Source organism: Salvelinus fontinalis, chromosome 8 (genome assembly GCF_029448725.1).
Source record: "Salvelinus fontinalis isolate EN_2023a chromosome 8, ASM2944872v1, whole genome shotgun sequence".
Taxonomy (NCBI): domain Eukaryota; kingdom Metazoa; phylum Chordata; class Actinopteri; order Salmoniformes; family Salmonidae; genus Salvelinus; species Salvelinus fontinalis.
The window spans coordinates 45,008,500-45,025,947 of NC_074672.1; the positions used below are offsets into that span (position 1 = coordinate 45,008,500).

The window sequence follows — 17,448 nt, forward strand, 5'->3', positions numbered from 1 at the left end:
CGTAGCCTAGGACAACAACAAAAAATGAAAGCACGTACGGTATGACAGTGACGGAACATTTCATCAACTTGAAAGAGAGGAGGAAGGCATTGGTGTTTCTCTACAAGTAGGGTGAGTCAACATGTTTTTCTACTTGCTCAAACACACACACACACACACACACACACACACACACACACACACAAACACGTGCACACACGCACACATAAATCAGAACCATGGACAGCCACATCATATTTATCTTATTGGACTAAATAGTTTTGGGTATATTTTAGTTGTCACTGTATTAGACTAAGCAGAGGTGATTTGATGATGTTGAAATGTTAAAGTTGAAATGCTGCTGGAATAGCGGAGGCAGCTCCTGTTTTGTGACTTGCGGTAACTCTCTGTGGTTCTAAATCAATAGATGTTTAGCCGTCCTAAAATGTCTGAAACATTAACTAGCTTGACCATGCTGTAGGTCATGTACTGTCTGTTACTGGACATGCAATATGCGTTGTGGACTTCGCTGGACAGAGGTTGTTATCCGGTTTTGTGATGAAACAAAGGTGTTGATGAATTTATCCTGCCACTGTGTCTTCTTATTGTCTCAGCCGTTAGGCCTATATATCACGGTCGCGGGGCGAATGAACTAACAGGTTATGGATCAAACAACCGATTATCACAACACGTAGGTTAAAATACGGATTTTATGGAGTGGGTACCGCTAGTATCGCAGTGTGAGTGTAGGCCACCAGTCACTGTTGGTCTAGTATTGAAAAAAACACGTCTACAAAAGTCGGCCAGTTGCTGTGGGCAGCCGTAACACTACACAGACTGGAGTAGACCTATGAATAAGAAAAAAACACGAACAATTTCTTCTGGCAAGACTAGACTGCTCATGCGCTCCCATGATTCACCACCTCAGCTTGCAGAGATGCTGCTGACAATGCGACTCATGAAGAGAAAACGCACTGATTTGCTGCAGAAGACGTAAAGAATCGAAGGCCGCCGCTTGGCTGACCAGACCACTTGTCCTCAGAAACGTAATACATCATCAGAATACATGGCGTTGAATTTATCTCTGTCATTAATTCAGGTTGGGTGAGTGCCACCGGTCCAACAATGGCATGTGTTCTTATATTTTTACATAATCTTATTTTTGCGTAATTTTATACCGAGTTTTGGATGCGGCGCGGAGCAGTGTGTTGTCAGGATCAGGGAAATACAGCCAGGAAGGATTTCTCCAGCGCTCTCTTCTTTTCGCCCTGCATCCCGCTTCTTGTCTTTACATTGGATAGACTATTACTGTAAGGGACTAAGACGAGGTGCAAATTATAAACAGACGTGTCCGATTTGGTAGCGGATGGATTTAATTTCAGAGAATGGCTTAATCTGATCTGACGTGAAGGTAGGATACATAATTTATAATTTATCAACATTTAAATGAATTGATCCATTGCTGTGTTTTGGATTAAATGGAATGGAGCAATGCATCATTGAATTCACCAGCACTGTGCATGTAGAAACGAATAAAATTACTAACAAACGATTTGTTAAAGGGTCAATCGGCATTTGAAACAAAGCGTTTTTCCTCACCCTTGTTTCGGTAAAAAGCTGAGGGATAGGGCTGGAGAAACGTAAACCACTCTCAAACGGATAGACATAGCTATGGATAAAAGGATGATCTCAACACTATAGTTTGAACCGTGTTCTGAGACTATACAGAGTTTTGTTTACATTTGCTTTGTTTACAAACATTGGAGTGAAAAAAGCTTATATTTTAGGTTCTGATCGGGGTACGACAGTTGAACTAAGCTCATGACACATAAGTTATATTCTTCAAGAATCAATGGGTGGATTTAATTAATTCAGAATCAAAGAATGGATGAAACAACTGCAGATTGCCCATTTAAAGGCAACTGACGTTGAAAATGATGATAATGCCCTTTTAGTGTAAGAGCTGTTTGAAAAGACCACCTGAAATTTCAACTTGTTTTTGGTGGGATGTAGATTTGACATGCCTGGTGACATCACTAGGCAGTATATTGGTTAATAGACTAATACAAAATAGTGTTCCAAACCTCTCTGCTAATAACAGCTATTTTTCTGTTTTCTTCTCCCGACAGTCCTAATACAATTCTAGATTGAGAAATTGCTCTTTGCTAGGAAGTTATTTTTGTTTATTTTTCACCATTTTAATTGAAAACAATCACAGTAAGGTCCTTAATTGTTACCCAGAAATGATTGTATATTAATACAATATGGCTGTATTGGACCTTTAACATGTGAATGTATTGATACAGCCATCTCTGTTTACAACAACAATAGTTGGTTTTCTTTTCTTTCAGACCTCAATTAAGCGATGCCTGGGATTCCACCAGCTGCTGCTCCATGCTGTGTAGGAAGAGACCCATAATACAGGAAGTTCTGCTCCATAAATAACAACAACGCACCATCAACTAGCATGTTGCCTCCACACAGAGCAGACGCCCTGCCAGAGTCCTCTCCGTCTGCCTCTCCCTCTCCCAGCCTGAGGAGGGTCCAGGTTCAATGGGCCTTGTACCTCTCCCTCTCCCTGGCCCTCCTCTGGTTCCCCTCTGGGGCGGTAGCCTCAACCCTCAACTGCCACAAGACCTGCATCTGTGCCAGTAATATCGTGAGCTGTTCCAAGATGAACCTGACCACGGTGCCCACTGGCCTGCCTCTCTACACGGCCGTCCTGGACCTCAGCTACAACGACGTCTCCCGACTGAGGGCTGAGTGGACCACGGTGAAACTCACCAAACTCCACAACCTCCTACTCAGTCACAACGGCCTTCACTTCCTCTCCTCCGAGGCCTTCGTCTACGTCAAACACCTGCGTTACCTGGACCTGTCCTCCAACGACCTGCGACAGCTGGACGAGTTCATCTTCGAACCGCTGGGGCAGCTGGAGGTGAGAGAGAGTGAGAGTGTGAGAGAGAGAGAGAGAGAGTGTGAGAGAGAGAGAGAGAGAGAGAGAGAGAGACTCCTAATCTTCTGCCAAATATATGATCATAATTAGAGACACATATTTCCCTCAGATTACACAGACCAACGAAGATTTCGAACACAAATCACATTCTGACAAACTTCCATATCTGTTAGGTGAAATACAGCAGTGTGCAATCCCAGCAGCAAAATGTGTGACTTGCTGCCACAACAAAAGGTCAACCAGTGAGTCAGAAACACCAATGTAATATAACCTATATTTAAACCCCCCTGCCGTCATTCTTACATTCTACTATTAGCACATTGTCACAACACTGTACATCGCTTATGTAACATTATAAACTGCTAATAGAAAAATAATAATTTATTATTTTAAACGTTGTTATTCTCTTAGAACTATTTGTGTGTGTAATGTTTACTGTTAGTTTTGTTGTCTTTGTTTTGTTTCGTTCTCTTTGTTGCTTCGGGTTTTTTTTCACTTGCTTTGGTAATGTTTCCCATTTTTCCCAGATTTCCAATGTTTGCCACATTTCCCATGTTTCCTCTGTTTCCCATGTTTCCTATGCCAATAAAGCCATTTGAATTGAATTGAAAGAGAGAGAAGGAGAAACAGATAGAGAGAGAGCGACAGACAGACTGAGACGAGACAGTGAAAGAAAGATAGAGTCAGATAGAGAGAGAGACAGAGATGGGGAGAGAGAGACAGACAACGAGAGGGATAGAGAGACAAAGAGAGATAGAGCAATAGAGAGATAGAGAGAGCGCGATAAAGAGACAGAGAGAGATAGTTGTTTTTACAATTCTGACTTTTACAAACCGTACAAGTCAAAAGGTTGACACACCTACTCATTCAAGGATTTTTATTTATTTGGACTATTTTCTACATTAAAGAATAATAGTGAAGACATCAAAACTATGAAATAACACATTTGGAATCATGTGGTAACCAAAAAAGTGTTAAACAAATCAAAATATATTTTATACTTGAGATTCTTTAAAATAGCCACCCTTTGCCTTCATGACAGCTTTGCACACTCTTGTCACTCTCAACCAGTTTCATGAGGGAGTCACCTGGAATGCATTTTAATTAACAGGTGTGCCTTGTTAAAAGTTAATTTGTGGAATTTATTTCCTTCTTAATGCGTTTGAGCCAATCAGTTGTGTTGTGACAAGGTAGGGTTGGTATACAGAAGATAGCCCTATTTGGTGAAAGACCAAGTCCATATTATGGCAAGAACAGCTCAAATAACCAAAGAGAAATTACAGTCCATTATTACTTTTAAGACATGAAGGTCAGTCAATGTGGAAAATTTCATGAACTTTTAAAATTTCTTCAAATTCAGTCACAAAACGATCAAGCGCTCATGAGGACAGCCACAGGAAAGGAAGACCCAGAGTTACCTCTGCTGCAGAGCCACTACTAAAGGACACCAATAAGAATAAGAGACTTGCTTGGGTCAAGAAACACAAGCAATGGACATTAGTCCGGTGGAAATCTGCCCTTTGGTCTGATGAGTCCAACTTTGAGATTTTTGGTTCCAACCGCTGTGTATTTGTAAGACGCAGAGTAGGTGAACGGATGATCTCCGCATGTGTGGTTCCCACCATGAAGTATGGAGGAGGTGGAGGAATGGTGTGGGGGTGCTTTGCTGGTGACACGGTGTCTTTAATTTAGTTGAATTCAAGGCACCAGCATGGCTAAAACAGCATTCTGCAGCGATACGCCATCCCATCTGGCTTGCGTTTAGTTATTTGACCAAGGAGTGTGATGGAGTGCTGCATCAGATGACAAAAGCAGCCAACAAGTGCTCAGCATATGTGGGACCTCCTTCAAGACTGTTGGAAAAGCATTCCTCATGAAGCTGGTTGAAATAATGCCAAGAGTGTGCAAAGCTGTCATTAAGGCAAAGGGTGGCTACTTGGAAGAATCTCAAATATAAAATATATTTAAATTTGTTTAACACTTTTTTGGTTACTACATGATTCCATATGTGTTATTTCATGGTTTTGATGTCTTCACTATTATTCTACGATGTAGAAAATAGTAAAAAATAAAGAAAAACCCTTGAATGAGTAGATGTGTCCGAACTTTTGACTGGTTCTGTAATTTTCAATAGTAGCGAACGGCTGAATGATTTGATAAAAATGGGACAATTTCATAATTACAAAATCCATATTTCCAAATGATTCCCAGGTGCTGTTGCTGTACAACAACCGTATATCTCAGATTGACCGCTCAGCCTTCCAGGGTCTCCACAGCCTGCAGAAACTCTACCTGTCCCAGAACATGATCTCACGCTTCCCTCTGGAACTGGTCAAAGACAAGAGCCGCCTGGAGAAACTCAGCCTGATGGACATCTCCTCCAACAGGATCAAGGTTCATAAATCTATATTAAATAATAATGTCAAGTGCAAGTGGGTCTTTCTATAAACTAGGGTGAGGATTTCCTACACTAGACAACTTGTTACAGCTGTTTATAATTAATTGCTAATAATCTGCCAAATTTTGTCATGTCATTACATTAAGATATAAGGGGAATCATAGCTATATTCAATACAATTCACAAATTGATTTAAAACCTGTGTTTAACCCTTTCTCATGGTTGGTGTCTTGACGGATTTGTCCAAAATCGTGTGACATAAAACATAACTTTTCTGTCCTTGCATTTATAGAAGTGTAAGTCGTTATATCATATATTAAGCATTAATCAGTTAAATTAGACATTGAATCCTGGATCTGTCTGTCTGACATTTTGTTTTGTACAGAGATCTCACAAATGCAGTATAACTACTTACCATTTCGTGTCTCCTTCTGTTATCAGGTGAAAAGAGTTTTTATTGGCACACAAATCCCCCCCAAAATGTATGTGATTGCAAAATCGAATGCTTCTAACCAAAAGAGTCACCTTTACCATGAAACTTAAAACCTTAAATCGATACTGTTATTAACCTAGTTCTTCAATAATTATCTATAATATTTGTTGGATGCCCATTTGCTGTTGAGCGTGTTTAATAATGCCGTGATATTTTCAACACATCATCATCTAATCCAGGAAGGAATTTTCTGAATGACAGTCAAGTGACAAACAGCGGTTGCCACAACAACCCACGTGCTGTGGGGAAATAAAAAAAAGGTGTTCGAGAACGTCCAGGATATTATGGTGTCTCATTCGTTACACCGGCGAAGACAGTCGTGACAGTATTCACATTGGATCTAATATTTCCAACAAATTGAGGTTGATCATCTGTTGTTGTCTGCTTGATTTACAGCAGGGTCTTGTGAGGTTTAACAGAGAAAGCATTAAGGTAATGAGCTCATGTTTTCATATGTCATATGTTTCGGTTGGACACACAGTCTACTGTGCGTAATTGTGTAGGATATATGTTCGCGCAACACCAAACCCTATTCTTATTCATTGTTCTAAGTGTAATGACAACAAATGACATATCCTAGTGGATTTATACACAATATGATCTGGTAATGAAATAAATTGACAAATACATTTGGTTTCCATGTTAGACTTGCAATTTAAACAATACAAGGGGCTTGAAGTAGTCTATTTACACAAAGGGTGGATCTAATCCTGAATGCTGATTGGTTAAAAGCGCATTCCACCGTGTGTCTATTCCACAAATTACCACCGGCTAAATCTATGAAGTTCAAATGCCTATTTATTCTGTTCCATCTGACTGCGCAATCCACTGTCGCATCAGGCCAGGCAGGGAAGGTATACACTTGATCTCCACTATTAAAATCATCTAGACATTATCTCACATTTGTTTTAGACTAACATTTAGTTTTCAACAGCGGAGATTTGTATAAACATGTCTGTCTCTCCGACACTCGAAATATTGTTTCAGTATTCAAATTCGATCTCCAACTGTCCTATAGTAATAAACGAGTCAGGACGAGAGAGAGAGGTAGTCAGCGTTTCTCAGCCGGTCGAAATCATGAATCAGCTGGCATCATTTTTATGGATACATACAAAGAAATGTCAATTGAAAAAAGGTCAAACGGAACGAAGTGCAGCTCGTTTGCAGTCTTTCCAGCTTCAGTTTGAAGGGATCGTGTTAGCTGTGTTGTTGGCTAGCTTCTCTGAACAACAGTGTCCTGACGAGAGAACACATTTTCTATGCCAGGCGAAATCGCACCTCATTACCTAACTGTTATGGATGCATCCAAATATATGTCACTAGAAAACAGCTTTAACAAATGAAGCTACTGTCGTTATTGTCTGCACTGTTTGATGTGACTGTAAGTTAGCCGTAGTTGGCTAGCAAGCAAGGGCTAAGAACGTTGCCAGCCAGTATGGCAATGGAACATTTAGAACGAACGACTGGGTCGCGTCCATAGATACAGAACAAAAAGACTGTATGACTGGGTCGCATCCATAGATACAGAACAAAAAGACTGAACTGCTGGGTCGCGTCCGTAGATACAGAACAAAAAGACTGAACTGCTGGGTCGCGTCCGTAGATACAGAACAAAAAGACTGAACTGCTGGGTCGCGTCCGTAGATACAGAACAAAAAGACTGAACTGCTGGGTCGCGTCCGTAGATACAGAACAAAAAGACTGAACTGCTGGGTCGCGTCCGTAGATACAGAACAAAAAGACTGAACTGCTGGGTCGCGTCCGTAGATACAGAACAAAAAGACTGAACTGCTGGGTCGCGTCCGTAGATACAGAACAAAAAGACTGAACTGCTGGGTCGCGTCCGTAGATACAGAACAAAAAGACTGAACTGCTGGGTCGCGTCCGTAGATACAGAACAAAAAGACTGAACTGCTGGGTCGCGTCCGTAGATACAGAACAAAAAGACTGAACTGCTGGGTCGCATCCGTAGATACAGAACAAAAAGACTGAACTGCTGGGTCGCGTCCGTAGATACAGAACAAAAAGACTGAACGACTGGGTCGCATCTCTGGCAACCGAACCAATAGAACGAACGACCAGCTGGCTTGGGTACCAACCCTATATTTGTGTCGGGACTATATATTGTAGAAGGATGAAATAGTATGAATAAATTCATCAAAATAACGTTTTAATGGAAATGGCTTTTACAAAAACCTTCTCTATTAAATGTTAACGACAAAGTAGCCTGCAGTATGTCTACCAGGTAGAATGATATCATGATTATTTCTACAAAGTAGCCTGCAGTATGTCTACCTGGCAGAATGATATCATGATTATTTCTACAAAGTAGCCTGCAGTATGTCTACCTGGCAGAATGATATCATGATTATTTCTACAAGGTAGCCTGCAGTATGTCTACCTGGCAGAATGATATCATGATATTTCTACAAAGTAGCCTGCAGTATGTCTACCTGGCAGAATGATATCATGATTATTTCTACAAAGTAGCCTGCAGTATGTCTACCTGGCAGAATGATATCATGATTATTTCTACAAAGTAGCCTGCAGTATGTCTACCTGGCAGAATGATATCATGATTATTTCTACAAAGTAGCCTGCAGTATGTCTACCAGGCAGAATGATATCATGATTATTTCTACAAAGTAGCCTGCAGTATGTCTACCTGGCAGAATGATATCATGATTATTTCTACAAAGTAGCCTGCAGTATGTCTACCAGGCAGAATGATATCATGATTATTTCTACAAAGTAGCCTGCAGTATGTCTACCTGGCAGAATGATATCATGATTATTTCTACAAAGTAGCCTGCAGTATGTCTACCAGGCAGAATGATATCATGATTATTTCTACAAAGTAGCCTGCAGTATGTCTACCAGGCAGAATGATATCATGATTATTTCTACAAAGTAGCCTGCAGTATGTCTACCAGGCAGAATGATATCATGATTATTTCTACAAAGTAGCCTGCAGTATGTCTACCTGGCAGAATGATATCATGATTATTTCTACAAAGTAGACTGCAGTATGTCTACCTGGCAGAATGATATCATGATTATTTCTACAAAGTAGCCTGCAGTATGTCTACCAGGCAGAATGATATCATGATTATTTCTACAAAGTAGCCTGCAGTATGTCTACCTGGCAGAATGATATCATGATTATTTCTACAAAGTAGCCTGCAGTATGTCTACCAGGCAGAATGATATCATGATTATTTCTACAAAGTAGCCTGCAGTATGTCTACCAGGCAGAATGATATCATGATTATTTCTACAAAGTAGCCATGCTTTTTCCTGTTGGTTCTCTTCCTTTCATTGTCTAGCAGCTGTTAAAGACATTATCCTAGTAACCATTATCCTAGTAACCATTATCCTAGTAACTATTATCCTAGTAACCATTATCATAGTAACCATTATCCTAGTAACCATTATCCTAGCAACCATTATCCTAGTAACCATTATCCTAGTAACCAATGATAGTTGTGGCATCTTTAATTTCACCTCTTTCAAAATGTCTAACTGATATTTCTATCTCTGTCCATGAAACCGCCCGCAGGTGCGAGGCCCATTTTAGAAAGGTGTTTTCCCGCAATTTGCATTTTGGAACATTCGCATGTAGGCTTTACTGCTGTGTGCACATTACTGCGCCTAAAATGTGAAGAAATAATAGTCGATCAACATTTTAAGCTAAACATTCTGATCTGTTCCATCAGCCTTATTAATTGATAAGGTACATCATATACCTCCACTACACTACTTTGATATTCATCATGGATAAGAAGTGAGTATACGCAATGCCCGCTGAAGACATGGGGCGGCAGAGTAGCCTAGTGGTTAGACCGTTGGACTAGTAACCGAAATGTTGCACGTTTTGAATCCCCGAGCTGACAAGGTACAAAATCTGTCGTTCTGCCCCTGAACAAGGCAGTTAACCCACTGTTCTTAGGCCGTCATTGTAAATAAGAATTTGTTCTTAACGGACTTGCCTAGTTAAATAAAGGTTAAAATAAAAATATGCTCCACTACACCACTGAGAAACACCTCTAACCAAACAACAGTGCTAGGTGCATGTGCACTTGAATTAATGGGTAACTACACAGAATATATACCGATATATTCTTTGATCATTTTAGGTCATTCTAAGTGTGTCACTGTTTCTCATAGACTTTCGCACAGGGAGCATTTCCTTCACCGGGTGGACCGTCTTGGAAGTTTTTGGCAAAGTTAGAGTATACCCACTTCTCCAGGAACTGCTAGGAGGGGGAGAGGGGTTGCTGAGGAGTATTTCTGCCTGTATTAAAGACCCTTTGCAGGGAAAAACTCATTCTGATTGGCTGGGCCTGGCTCCCTAGTGGTACGCCCTCCCAGGCCCGCCCATGGCTGCGCGCCCCTGCCCAGTCATGTGAAATGCATAGATTAGGGCCTAATGCATTTGATTTAAATTGACTGATTTGCTTCTATGAACCATAACTCAGTAAAATCTTAAGAATTGTTGCATGTTGCGTTTCTTTTTGTTGTTCAGTTTATATTAGGTTCTAAGTGCTTGAAATGTCCCTACAAGTGAATTTGACTTGCTAATGGTCTGTATGAACCCTGCTTAAAGGATGTACATTGCCTTCAGAAAATATCCCTACCCGTTGACTTATTCCACATTTTGTTGTGTTGTGAATTCAAAAAATGGATTAAATAGATTTGTTTTCTCACCCATCTACACACAATACACCATAATGACAAAGTTGAAAACATATTTTTTATAAATGTTTGCAAATTTATGGAAAATGAAATATAGAAATATCTAATTGACGTAAGTTTTCACACCCCTGAATCAATACTTTCTAGAATCACCTTTTGGTAGTGATTACAGCTGTGAGTCTTTCTTGGTAAGTCTCTAAGAGCTTTCCACACCTGGATTGTGTAATATTTGCCCACTATTCTTTTCAAAATTCTTGAAGCTCTGTCAAATTGGTGGTTGATCATTGCTAGACAAACATTTTCAGGTCTTGCCATAGATTTTCAAGCAGATTTAAGTCAAAACTGTAACTCGGCCACTCAGGAGCATTCACTGTCTTCCTGGTAAGCAACTCCAGTGTTGATTTGGCCTTCTGTTTTAGGTTATTGTCCTGCTGAAAAGTGAATTCATCTGAGCGGACTGAAGCAGGTTTTCCTCTCTGATTTTTCCTGCTTATCTCCATTACATTTCTTTTTTATCCTGAAAAACTCCCCAGTCCTTAATGATTACAAGCATACCCATAACATGATGCAGCCAACATTGTGCTAGAAAATATGGAGAGTGGTACTCAGTAATGTGTTGTGTTGGATTTATCCCAAACATAACACTTTCTATTCAGGACAAAAAGTTAATTTCTTTCTCACATTTTTTGCAGTTTTACTTTAGTGTCCTTGTTGCAAACAGGATGCATGTTTTGGAATATTTTTATTCTGTACAGGCCTCCTTCTTTTCACTCTGTCAATTATGTTAGTATTGTTGAGTAACTACAATGTTGTTGATCCATCCTCAGTTTTCTTCTATCACAGCCATTAAACTCTGTAACTCTTTTAAAGTCACCACTGGCCTCATGATGAAATCCCTGAGTGGTTTCCTTCTTCTCTGGCAACTGAGTCAGGAAGGACGCCTGTATCTTTGTAGTGACTGGGTGTATTGATACACCATCCAAAGTGTAATTAATAACTTCACCATGCTCAAAGGGATATTCAGTATTTGCTTTTTTATATTGTTACCCATCTACCAATAGGTGCCCTTCTTTGCGAGGCAATGGAAAACCTTCCAGGTCTTTGTGGTTGAATCTGTGTTTGAAATTCCGTGCTCGACTGAGGCACCTTACAGATAATTGTATGTGTGTATAATCCTAGGCTTATGTTGTCGTATAGGTGGAGTTATGGGCCAATTTGCATAATATTCCTTTACATATGTGGAACTGCATTCGTTTTATTTCAAACCATTTAGAAAATTTGATCCCAATGTCACACATTTGGCGCCATTATTTATAGAAAGACCCAAGTGCATAGCATCTTTTACCTGTATTTTGTGCATACTGTATGTGGCCATTTTGTCTTTTTTGCACACTCTAATCTAATGTTTAGTGACGGTGTACGTTGTTTTTTTTACTTTGTAAATTGTGTTTTTATCAGTTACTTTGTATGTTCATTGAGTTTTTAATGTTATTGCTGCAAAATGAATTTACTCATTAAGGACATAAACATTTTAATATAATATAGGTCCCACCCATCGAGGAGCTGCAGTTGCTGCCTGCCTGGATAAAGAACGGCCTCTACTTCCACAACAACCCTTTGATCTGTGACTGTAGCCTTTATAGTCTCCTGGCTCACTGGCACATCCGCCGGCTCAACTCAGCCCTGGACTTTAAAGACGAGTACAGCTGCTATCTCCCTGGGCCCCAGAAAAGCAAGGTGGGGGTCTTCGACCTGAACAGAGACTATATGAACTGTAGTACGTACCACGAGGCGGACCAGGAAGCTTGGCTGGAACAGACGCTGATCTTGCGCTGTGATACTAAACACAGGGATCTGTCTAAGACCTGGGTGATGCCTGGTGACGTAGTGGTGACGGAGGGGTTTAATCAGACAGCCAAGGTGCTCCCTGACGGTAGTCTCCAGATCGGCCCGGTGAAGACGGACGACTCGGGGACGTATACATGCTACGCTGTGAGCGAAGCCCTCAACGAGACGCTCTACGTGCTGCTCAAGGTATGTGGATACTGCTTCATAATGTATACGTGTTGTGTGTTGTAATGTTGTATGTCCAATGATCCTGTGACATCTTTATTTTCCCCTTGGGGGGATCAATACAAGTCAATTCAATTACATTCAGCTCTAACCAATTCAATTACATTAAGCTCAAACCAATTCAATTACATTCAGCTCAAACCGATTCAATTACATTCAGCTCAAACCAATTCAATTCAATTCAGCTCAAACCAATTCAATTCAATTCAGCTCAAACCAATTCAATTCAATTCAGCTCAAACCAATTCAATTCAATTCAATTCACTCTGGATTAGTGAAAAATGACTAAAATGTGAATAACAATTCAATTCAAATCAACTCCATTCCCAAAGGTGCATAACTTCACGGAGAACGGCAACGGCGAAGCCCTGAACACGGCCTACACCACCTTGGTGGGCTGCCTGACCAGCGTGGTCCTAGTGCTCATCTATCTGTACCTGACCCCCTGCAGATGCTTCTGCTGCCCCAAAAAGAACCACGAGGACTCCATCCACTCCTCCATGCTCAGCGCCGCACCCAGCCATGAGGACCTGGTCAACAACACTGACCCAACGCACGTGGCCTTCATCGACCCCAAGGAGCTGGGACAGGGGCTGAACGGAAAGGTGAACCCCAACGATGGGGAGGGGGACCAGGGAGAGATGGATGAGGAAGGAGGGTTACTGGGGAAGGGAAGGAGGAAGAAGTCTGTGGCTGAGTCTATTAGTTCTGTCTTCTCTGACACCCCCATAGTGGTCTGAGATGGTACGGACCGTCGATATAGATGTACGCTGTGAAGTGATTGGATGGATCAGGGATGTACGTGGTGTGATTGGATGAAACTGTGACTACTTCCTTGGACAGAAAGCCAATCACAGTTCACTAAACTGACCAATCAGAAGCTTCAGGGGAGTGTTAACACATTGCCTTGGTATTAACAAGGACAACTGACAATAAACAGGACCTTTCCCCAGCATTTGATCTGTAGCACTTAAATACACATACTGTGAAAGCCTGACAGAGGACTTCCACTGGGCACACACTGGTTGAATCAACGTTGTTTACACGTCATTTCAATGAAATGACTTTGAACCAATGTGGAATAGAGGTGGAATAGATGTGGAATTGACATCTGTGCCCAGTGGAGTGTAAGAGGACACTATATTCCTTCCTGTGATACAGTAACGGTGGATATCATGTTGGACGGTAACAGTACTCAGGAAGACATTGATTGGCGGAGGACAGAAAATATGAGATTGTGAGCCATTTTAAACATTTAAAAAAAAAAAAAAAATGTTGTTGAGATGAATAAGTTTGAAAAAGAACATAGTTCATACATATATCGTCAAGTCATGAGCATGAACCTTGTAGACTGACTCATATTTCTATTAACTAATAGGAGTAGACTAGCGTGAGTCTTCTGTAGACTTTAGTACATACAGAACGTACATACGGTAGCTATACACATAGAAATAGAATGACTTTATATTACTTCCTGGCATGGGTACATTCATTACGGCCACCGGGCCACTCATCACAGAACATTGACGTGGATGGGAATGTCTGTTCTAATAATTATATTTCTATGCATATACCCCTCCACCCCCACAGTGAGACAGACAGACAGACAGACAGACAGACAGACCAGACAGACCAGACAGACCAGACAGACCAGACAGACAGACAGACAGACAGACAGACAGACCAGACCAGACAGACCAGACAGACCAGACAGACCAGACAGACCAGACAGACAGACCGTACCACCAGAGCTGTATATTGAAGCATCAACATGGTCACCAGATCCAGAGTTGGCCAAACACATCAACATGGTCACCAGATCCAGAGTTGGCCAAACACATCAACATGGACACCAGATCCAGAGTTGGCCAAACACATCAACATGGTCACCAGATCCAGAGTTGGCCAAACACATCAACATGGACACCAGATCCAGAGTTGGCCAAACACATCAACATGGACACCAGATCCAGAGTTGGCCAAACACATCAACATGGTCACCAGATCCAGAGTTGGCCAAACACATCAACATGGACACCAGATCCAGAGTTGGCCAAACACATCAACATGGACACCAGATCCAGAGTTGGCCAAACATAGCAACAAATGTAAATTGCGCTACAACGGAATTGAATCGAGCCGTTAGGTACCTCCCTGGTCATGAATAGTCAGAACCAGTGATTCATACTGAAGAGGGACCAGCCATGTTTATAAACAAACATCACACTACAGCCCAGAGACCAGACTGAGTAGCCTGTGAGTGGGAACCAGGAAATGTAGCTTATAAACAGAGTGTGACTTCTGTTTACACTCTCAAGTGGGCAGACTGCTAGGTCAGATGATTTATTTAGTCATAATGAGATAGAAATAGAGCGGAACAGCCTAATAAAAGGTCGTTGTGGTCCACCTGTATTGCTTGTTCTCTTCATGCTTGATTCAGTTATTTGTACAGTAGGTCAATGAGGAAGACTTCACCCTTGTTAAGCCATGCATTCCTATTGCCTTACTGGTTTAGGAAGCCAGTCACTAACAGATGAGCTATTATACATTAGTGTAATGGAAATACTGTTTATCATGGATTCATAATCGTAGATTTATATATATATATATATATATATATATATATATATATATATATATATATATATATATATATATATATATATATATATATATACTTTCAAAGACTTGCACACTGAAAAAAGAGACATATTGACATTAGTGCATTTCATGTCCAGAGGTCTGTATACTGCACCATACGACATGCTTCTGCCAGATGGTATCGTTCCTCGTGGTAATGTTCCCTGTCATAGTGAATGCACTGTATAGTAGGTGAACACAACCAGTCATTAGGACAGCTCATTAGAGAACCACCTGTCTCCACCTGCTAGCCCAGGTTCATGAATATACATCATCATGCTGTAGCTAGCATGCTATGTCCCATGAATATTCATCATCATGCTGTAGCTAGCATGCTATGTCCCATTAATTTACATCATCATGCTGTAGCTAGCATGCTATGTCCCATTAATTTACATCATCATGCTGTAGCTAGCATGCTATGTCCCATTAATGTACATCATCATGCTGTAGCTAGCATGCTGCCCCATTAATATACATCGTCATGCTGTAGCTAGAATGCTATGTCCCATTAATATACATCATCATGCTGTAGCTAGCATGCTATGCCCCATTAATACACGACATCATGCTGTAGCTAGCATGCTATGTCCCATAAATATACATCATCATGCTGTAGCTAGCATGGTATGTCCCATTAATATACATCATCATGCTGTAGCTAGCATGGTATGTCCCATTAATATACATCATCATGATGTAGCTAGCATGGTATGTCCCATGAATATTCATCATCATGCTGTAGCTAGCATGCTGTTCCATTAATATACTTTATCATGCTGTAGCTAGCATGCTATGTCCCATTAATATACATCATCATGATGTAGCTAGCATGCTATGCCCCATGAATATACATCACCATGCTGTAGCTAGCATGCTATGTCCCAGACTGACAGGAAAGAGATGGGTTAATGTTTAAAAAGGAAGAAACTTTTTGAAACAGAGTGAAATGGGGATGTACTACCTGAATATGTCCAATAAGAATACAGATTTTAATTCCCTGTTGCAGAAGATTTGACAACAGTGTGCTCCACTGAACAAGGCCCTGTGCTCTGTAATGCTGGGGAAAGACAGAGTTATTCATTACTGTTGTGCTGTCTGAGCTGATCCAGGTAACACATCTCTTCCTCAGTACGTTGTTGGCTCTGTCTTCAAATTCAATTCATAAATGCAAATTGAATGCAGGTCCTTTCAAGAGCGGCTGGCTGTTGAGGATCAAATTAACCAGGTTTTCAAGCAGACGAGGCGTCCACCACCGTCCATGTCTTGGCGAAACAAAACGGTGTCATTACGGTATCGTGAGCGTCTTTGTCATGACAACGACAGGGCTACTGACGTCTGAATGATAATTACATCGTTTGATAAGGCTTCCCTCTGCCTCACTGTGTGTGTGTGTGTGGGTGCGTGTGCGTGTGTGTCTCCCTGTGTGTGTGTGTGTGGGTGCGTGTGCGTCTCCCTGTGTGTGTGTGTGAGTGCGTGTGCGTGTGTGTCTCCCTGTGTGTGTGTGTGGGTGCGTGTGCGTGTGTGTCTCCCTGTGTGTGTGTGTGTGTGTGTGTGGGTGCGTGTGTGTGTGTCTCACTGTGTGTGTGGGTGCGTGTGCGTATGTGTCTCCCTGTGTGTGTGTGTGGGTGCGTGTTTGTGTGTGTCTCCCTGTGTGGGTGCGTGTGCGTATGTGTCTCACTGTGTGGGTGCGTGTGCGTGTGTGTCTCCCTGTGTGTGTGTGTGGGTGCGTGTGCGTGTGTGTCTCCCTGTGTGTGTGTGTGTGGGTGCGTGTGCGTGTGTGTCTCCCTGTGTGTGTGTGTGGGTGCGTGTGCGTGTGTGTCTCACTGTGTGTGTGGGTGCGTGTGCGTGTGTGTCTCACTGTGTGTGTGGGTGCGTGTGCGTGTGTGTCTCCCTGTGTGTGTGTGTGGGTGCGTGTGCGTGTGTGTCTCCCTGTGTGTGTGTGTGGGTGCGTGTGCGTGTGTGTCTCCCTGTGTGTGTGTGTGGGTGCGTGTGCGTGTGTGTCTCCCTGTGTGCGTGTGTGTGTGCGTGTGTGTCTCCCTGTGGGTGTGCAGACACATTTTTTTCCAGTGTGTTGTCCTATGCCACCCCACCAACACAAGTTCATTATATCAAATCAAATCAAATTCTATTGGTCACACACAGGTGATTAGCAGATGTTAATGCGGGTGTAGTGAAATGCTTGTGCTTCTAGCTGTGACAGTGCAGTAATAT

The 17,448-nt window shown here is 41.6% G+C and overlaps 1 protein-coding gene across 3 annotated transcripts; it reads left to right on the plus strand.

Annotated features, from left to right (window-relative positions):
- The first annotated feature begins 733 nt into the window (after positions 1-733).
- LOC129861321 (amphoterin-induced protein 1-like) lies at positions 734-15,006 on the plus strand. Of its 3 annotated transcripts, none has more exons than XM_055932645.1 (5): positions 734-1,390; positions 2,331-2,917; positions 5,147-5,329; positions 12,067-12,555; positions 12,927-15,006. In XM_055932645.1, the coding sequence occupies exons 2-5, from the start codon at positions 2,447-2,449 to the stop codon at positions 13,332-13,334; spliced, it is 1,551 nt and encodes a 516-aa protein (XP_055788620.1). In that variant the 5' UTR covers positions 734-1,390; positions 2,331-2,446; the 3' UTR covers positions 13,335-15,006. The 3 variants fall into 3 exon arrangements, with proteins under 3 accessions (XP_055788620.1, XP_055788621.1, XP_055788622.1); XM_055932646.1 differs by having other exon boundaries at positions 734-1,083; XM_055932647.1 differs by having other exon boundaries at positions 734-1,025.
- The last annotated feature ends 2,442 nt before the right edge of the window (positions 15,007-17,448 follow it).

Bases quoted from the DNA above. Each gene is read 5' to 3' on its own strand.
- LOC129861321 (XM_055932645.1), top strand. From the start codon at position 2,447: ATGTTGCCTCCACACAGAGCAGACGCCCTGCCAGAGTCCTCTCCGTCT. The intron at 2,918-5,146 runs GTGAGAGAGAGT...AATGATTCCCAG, and splicing joins AACCGCTGGGGCAGCTGGAG to GTGCTGTTGCTGTACAACAA. The intron at 12,556-12,926 runs GTATGTGGATAC...CCATTCCCAAAG, and splicing joins CGCTCTACGTGCTGCTCAAG to GTGCATAACTTCACGGAGAA.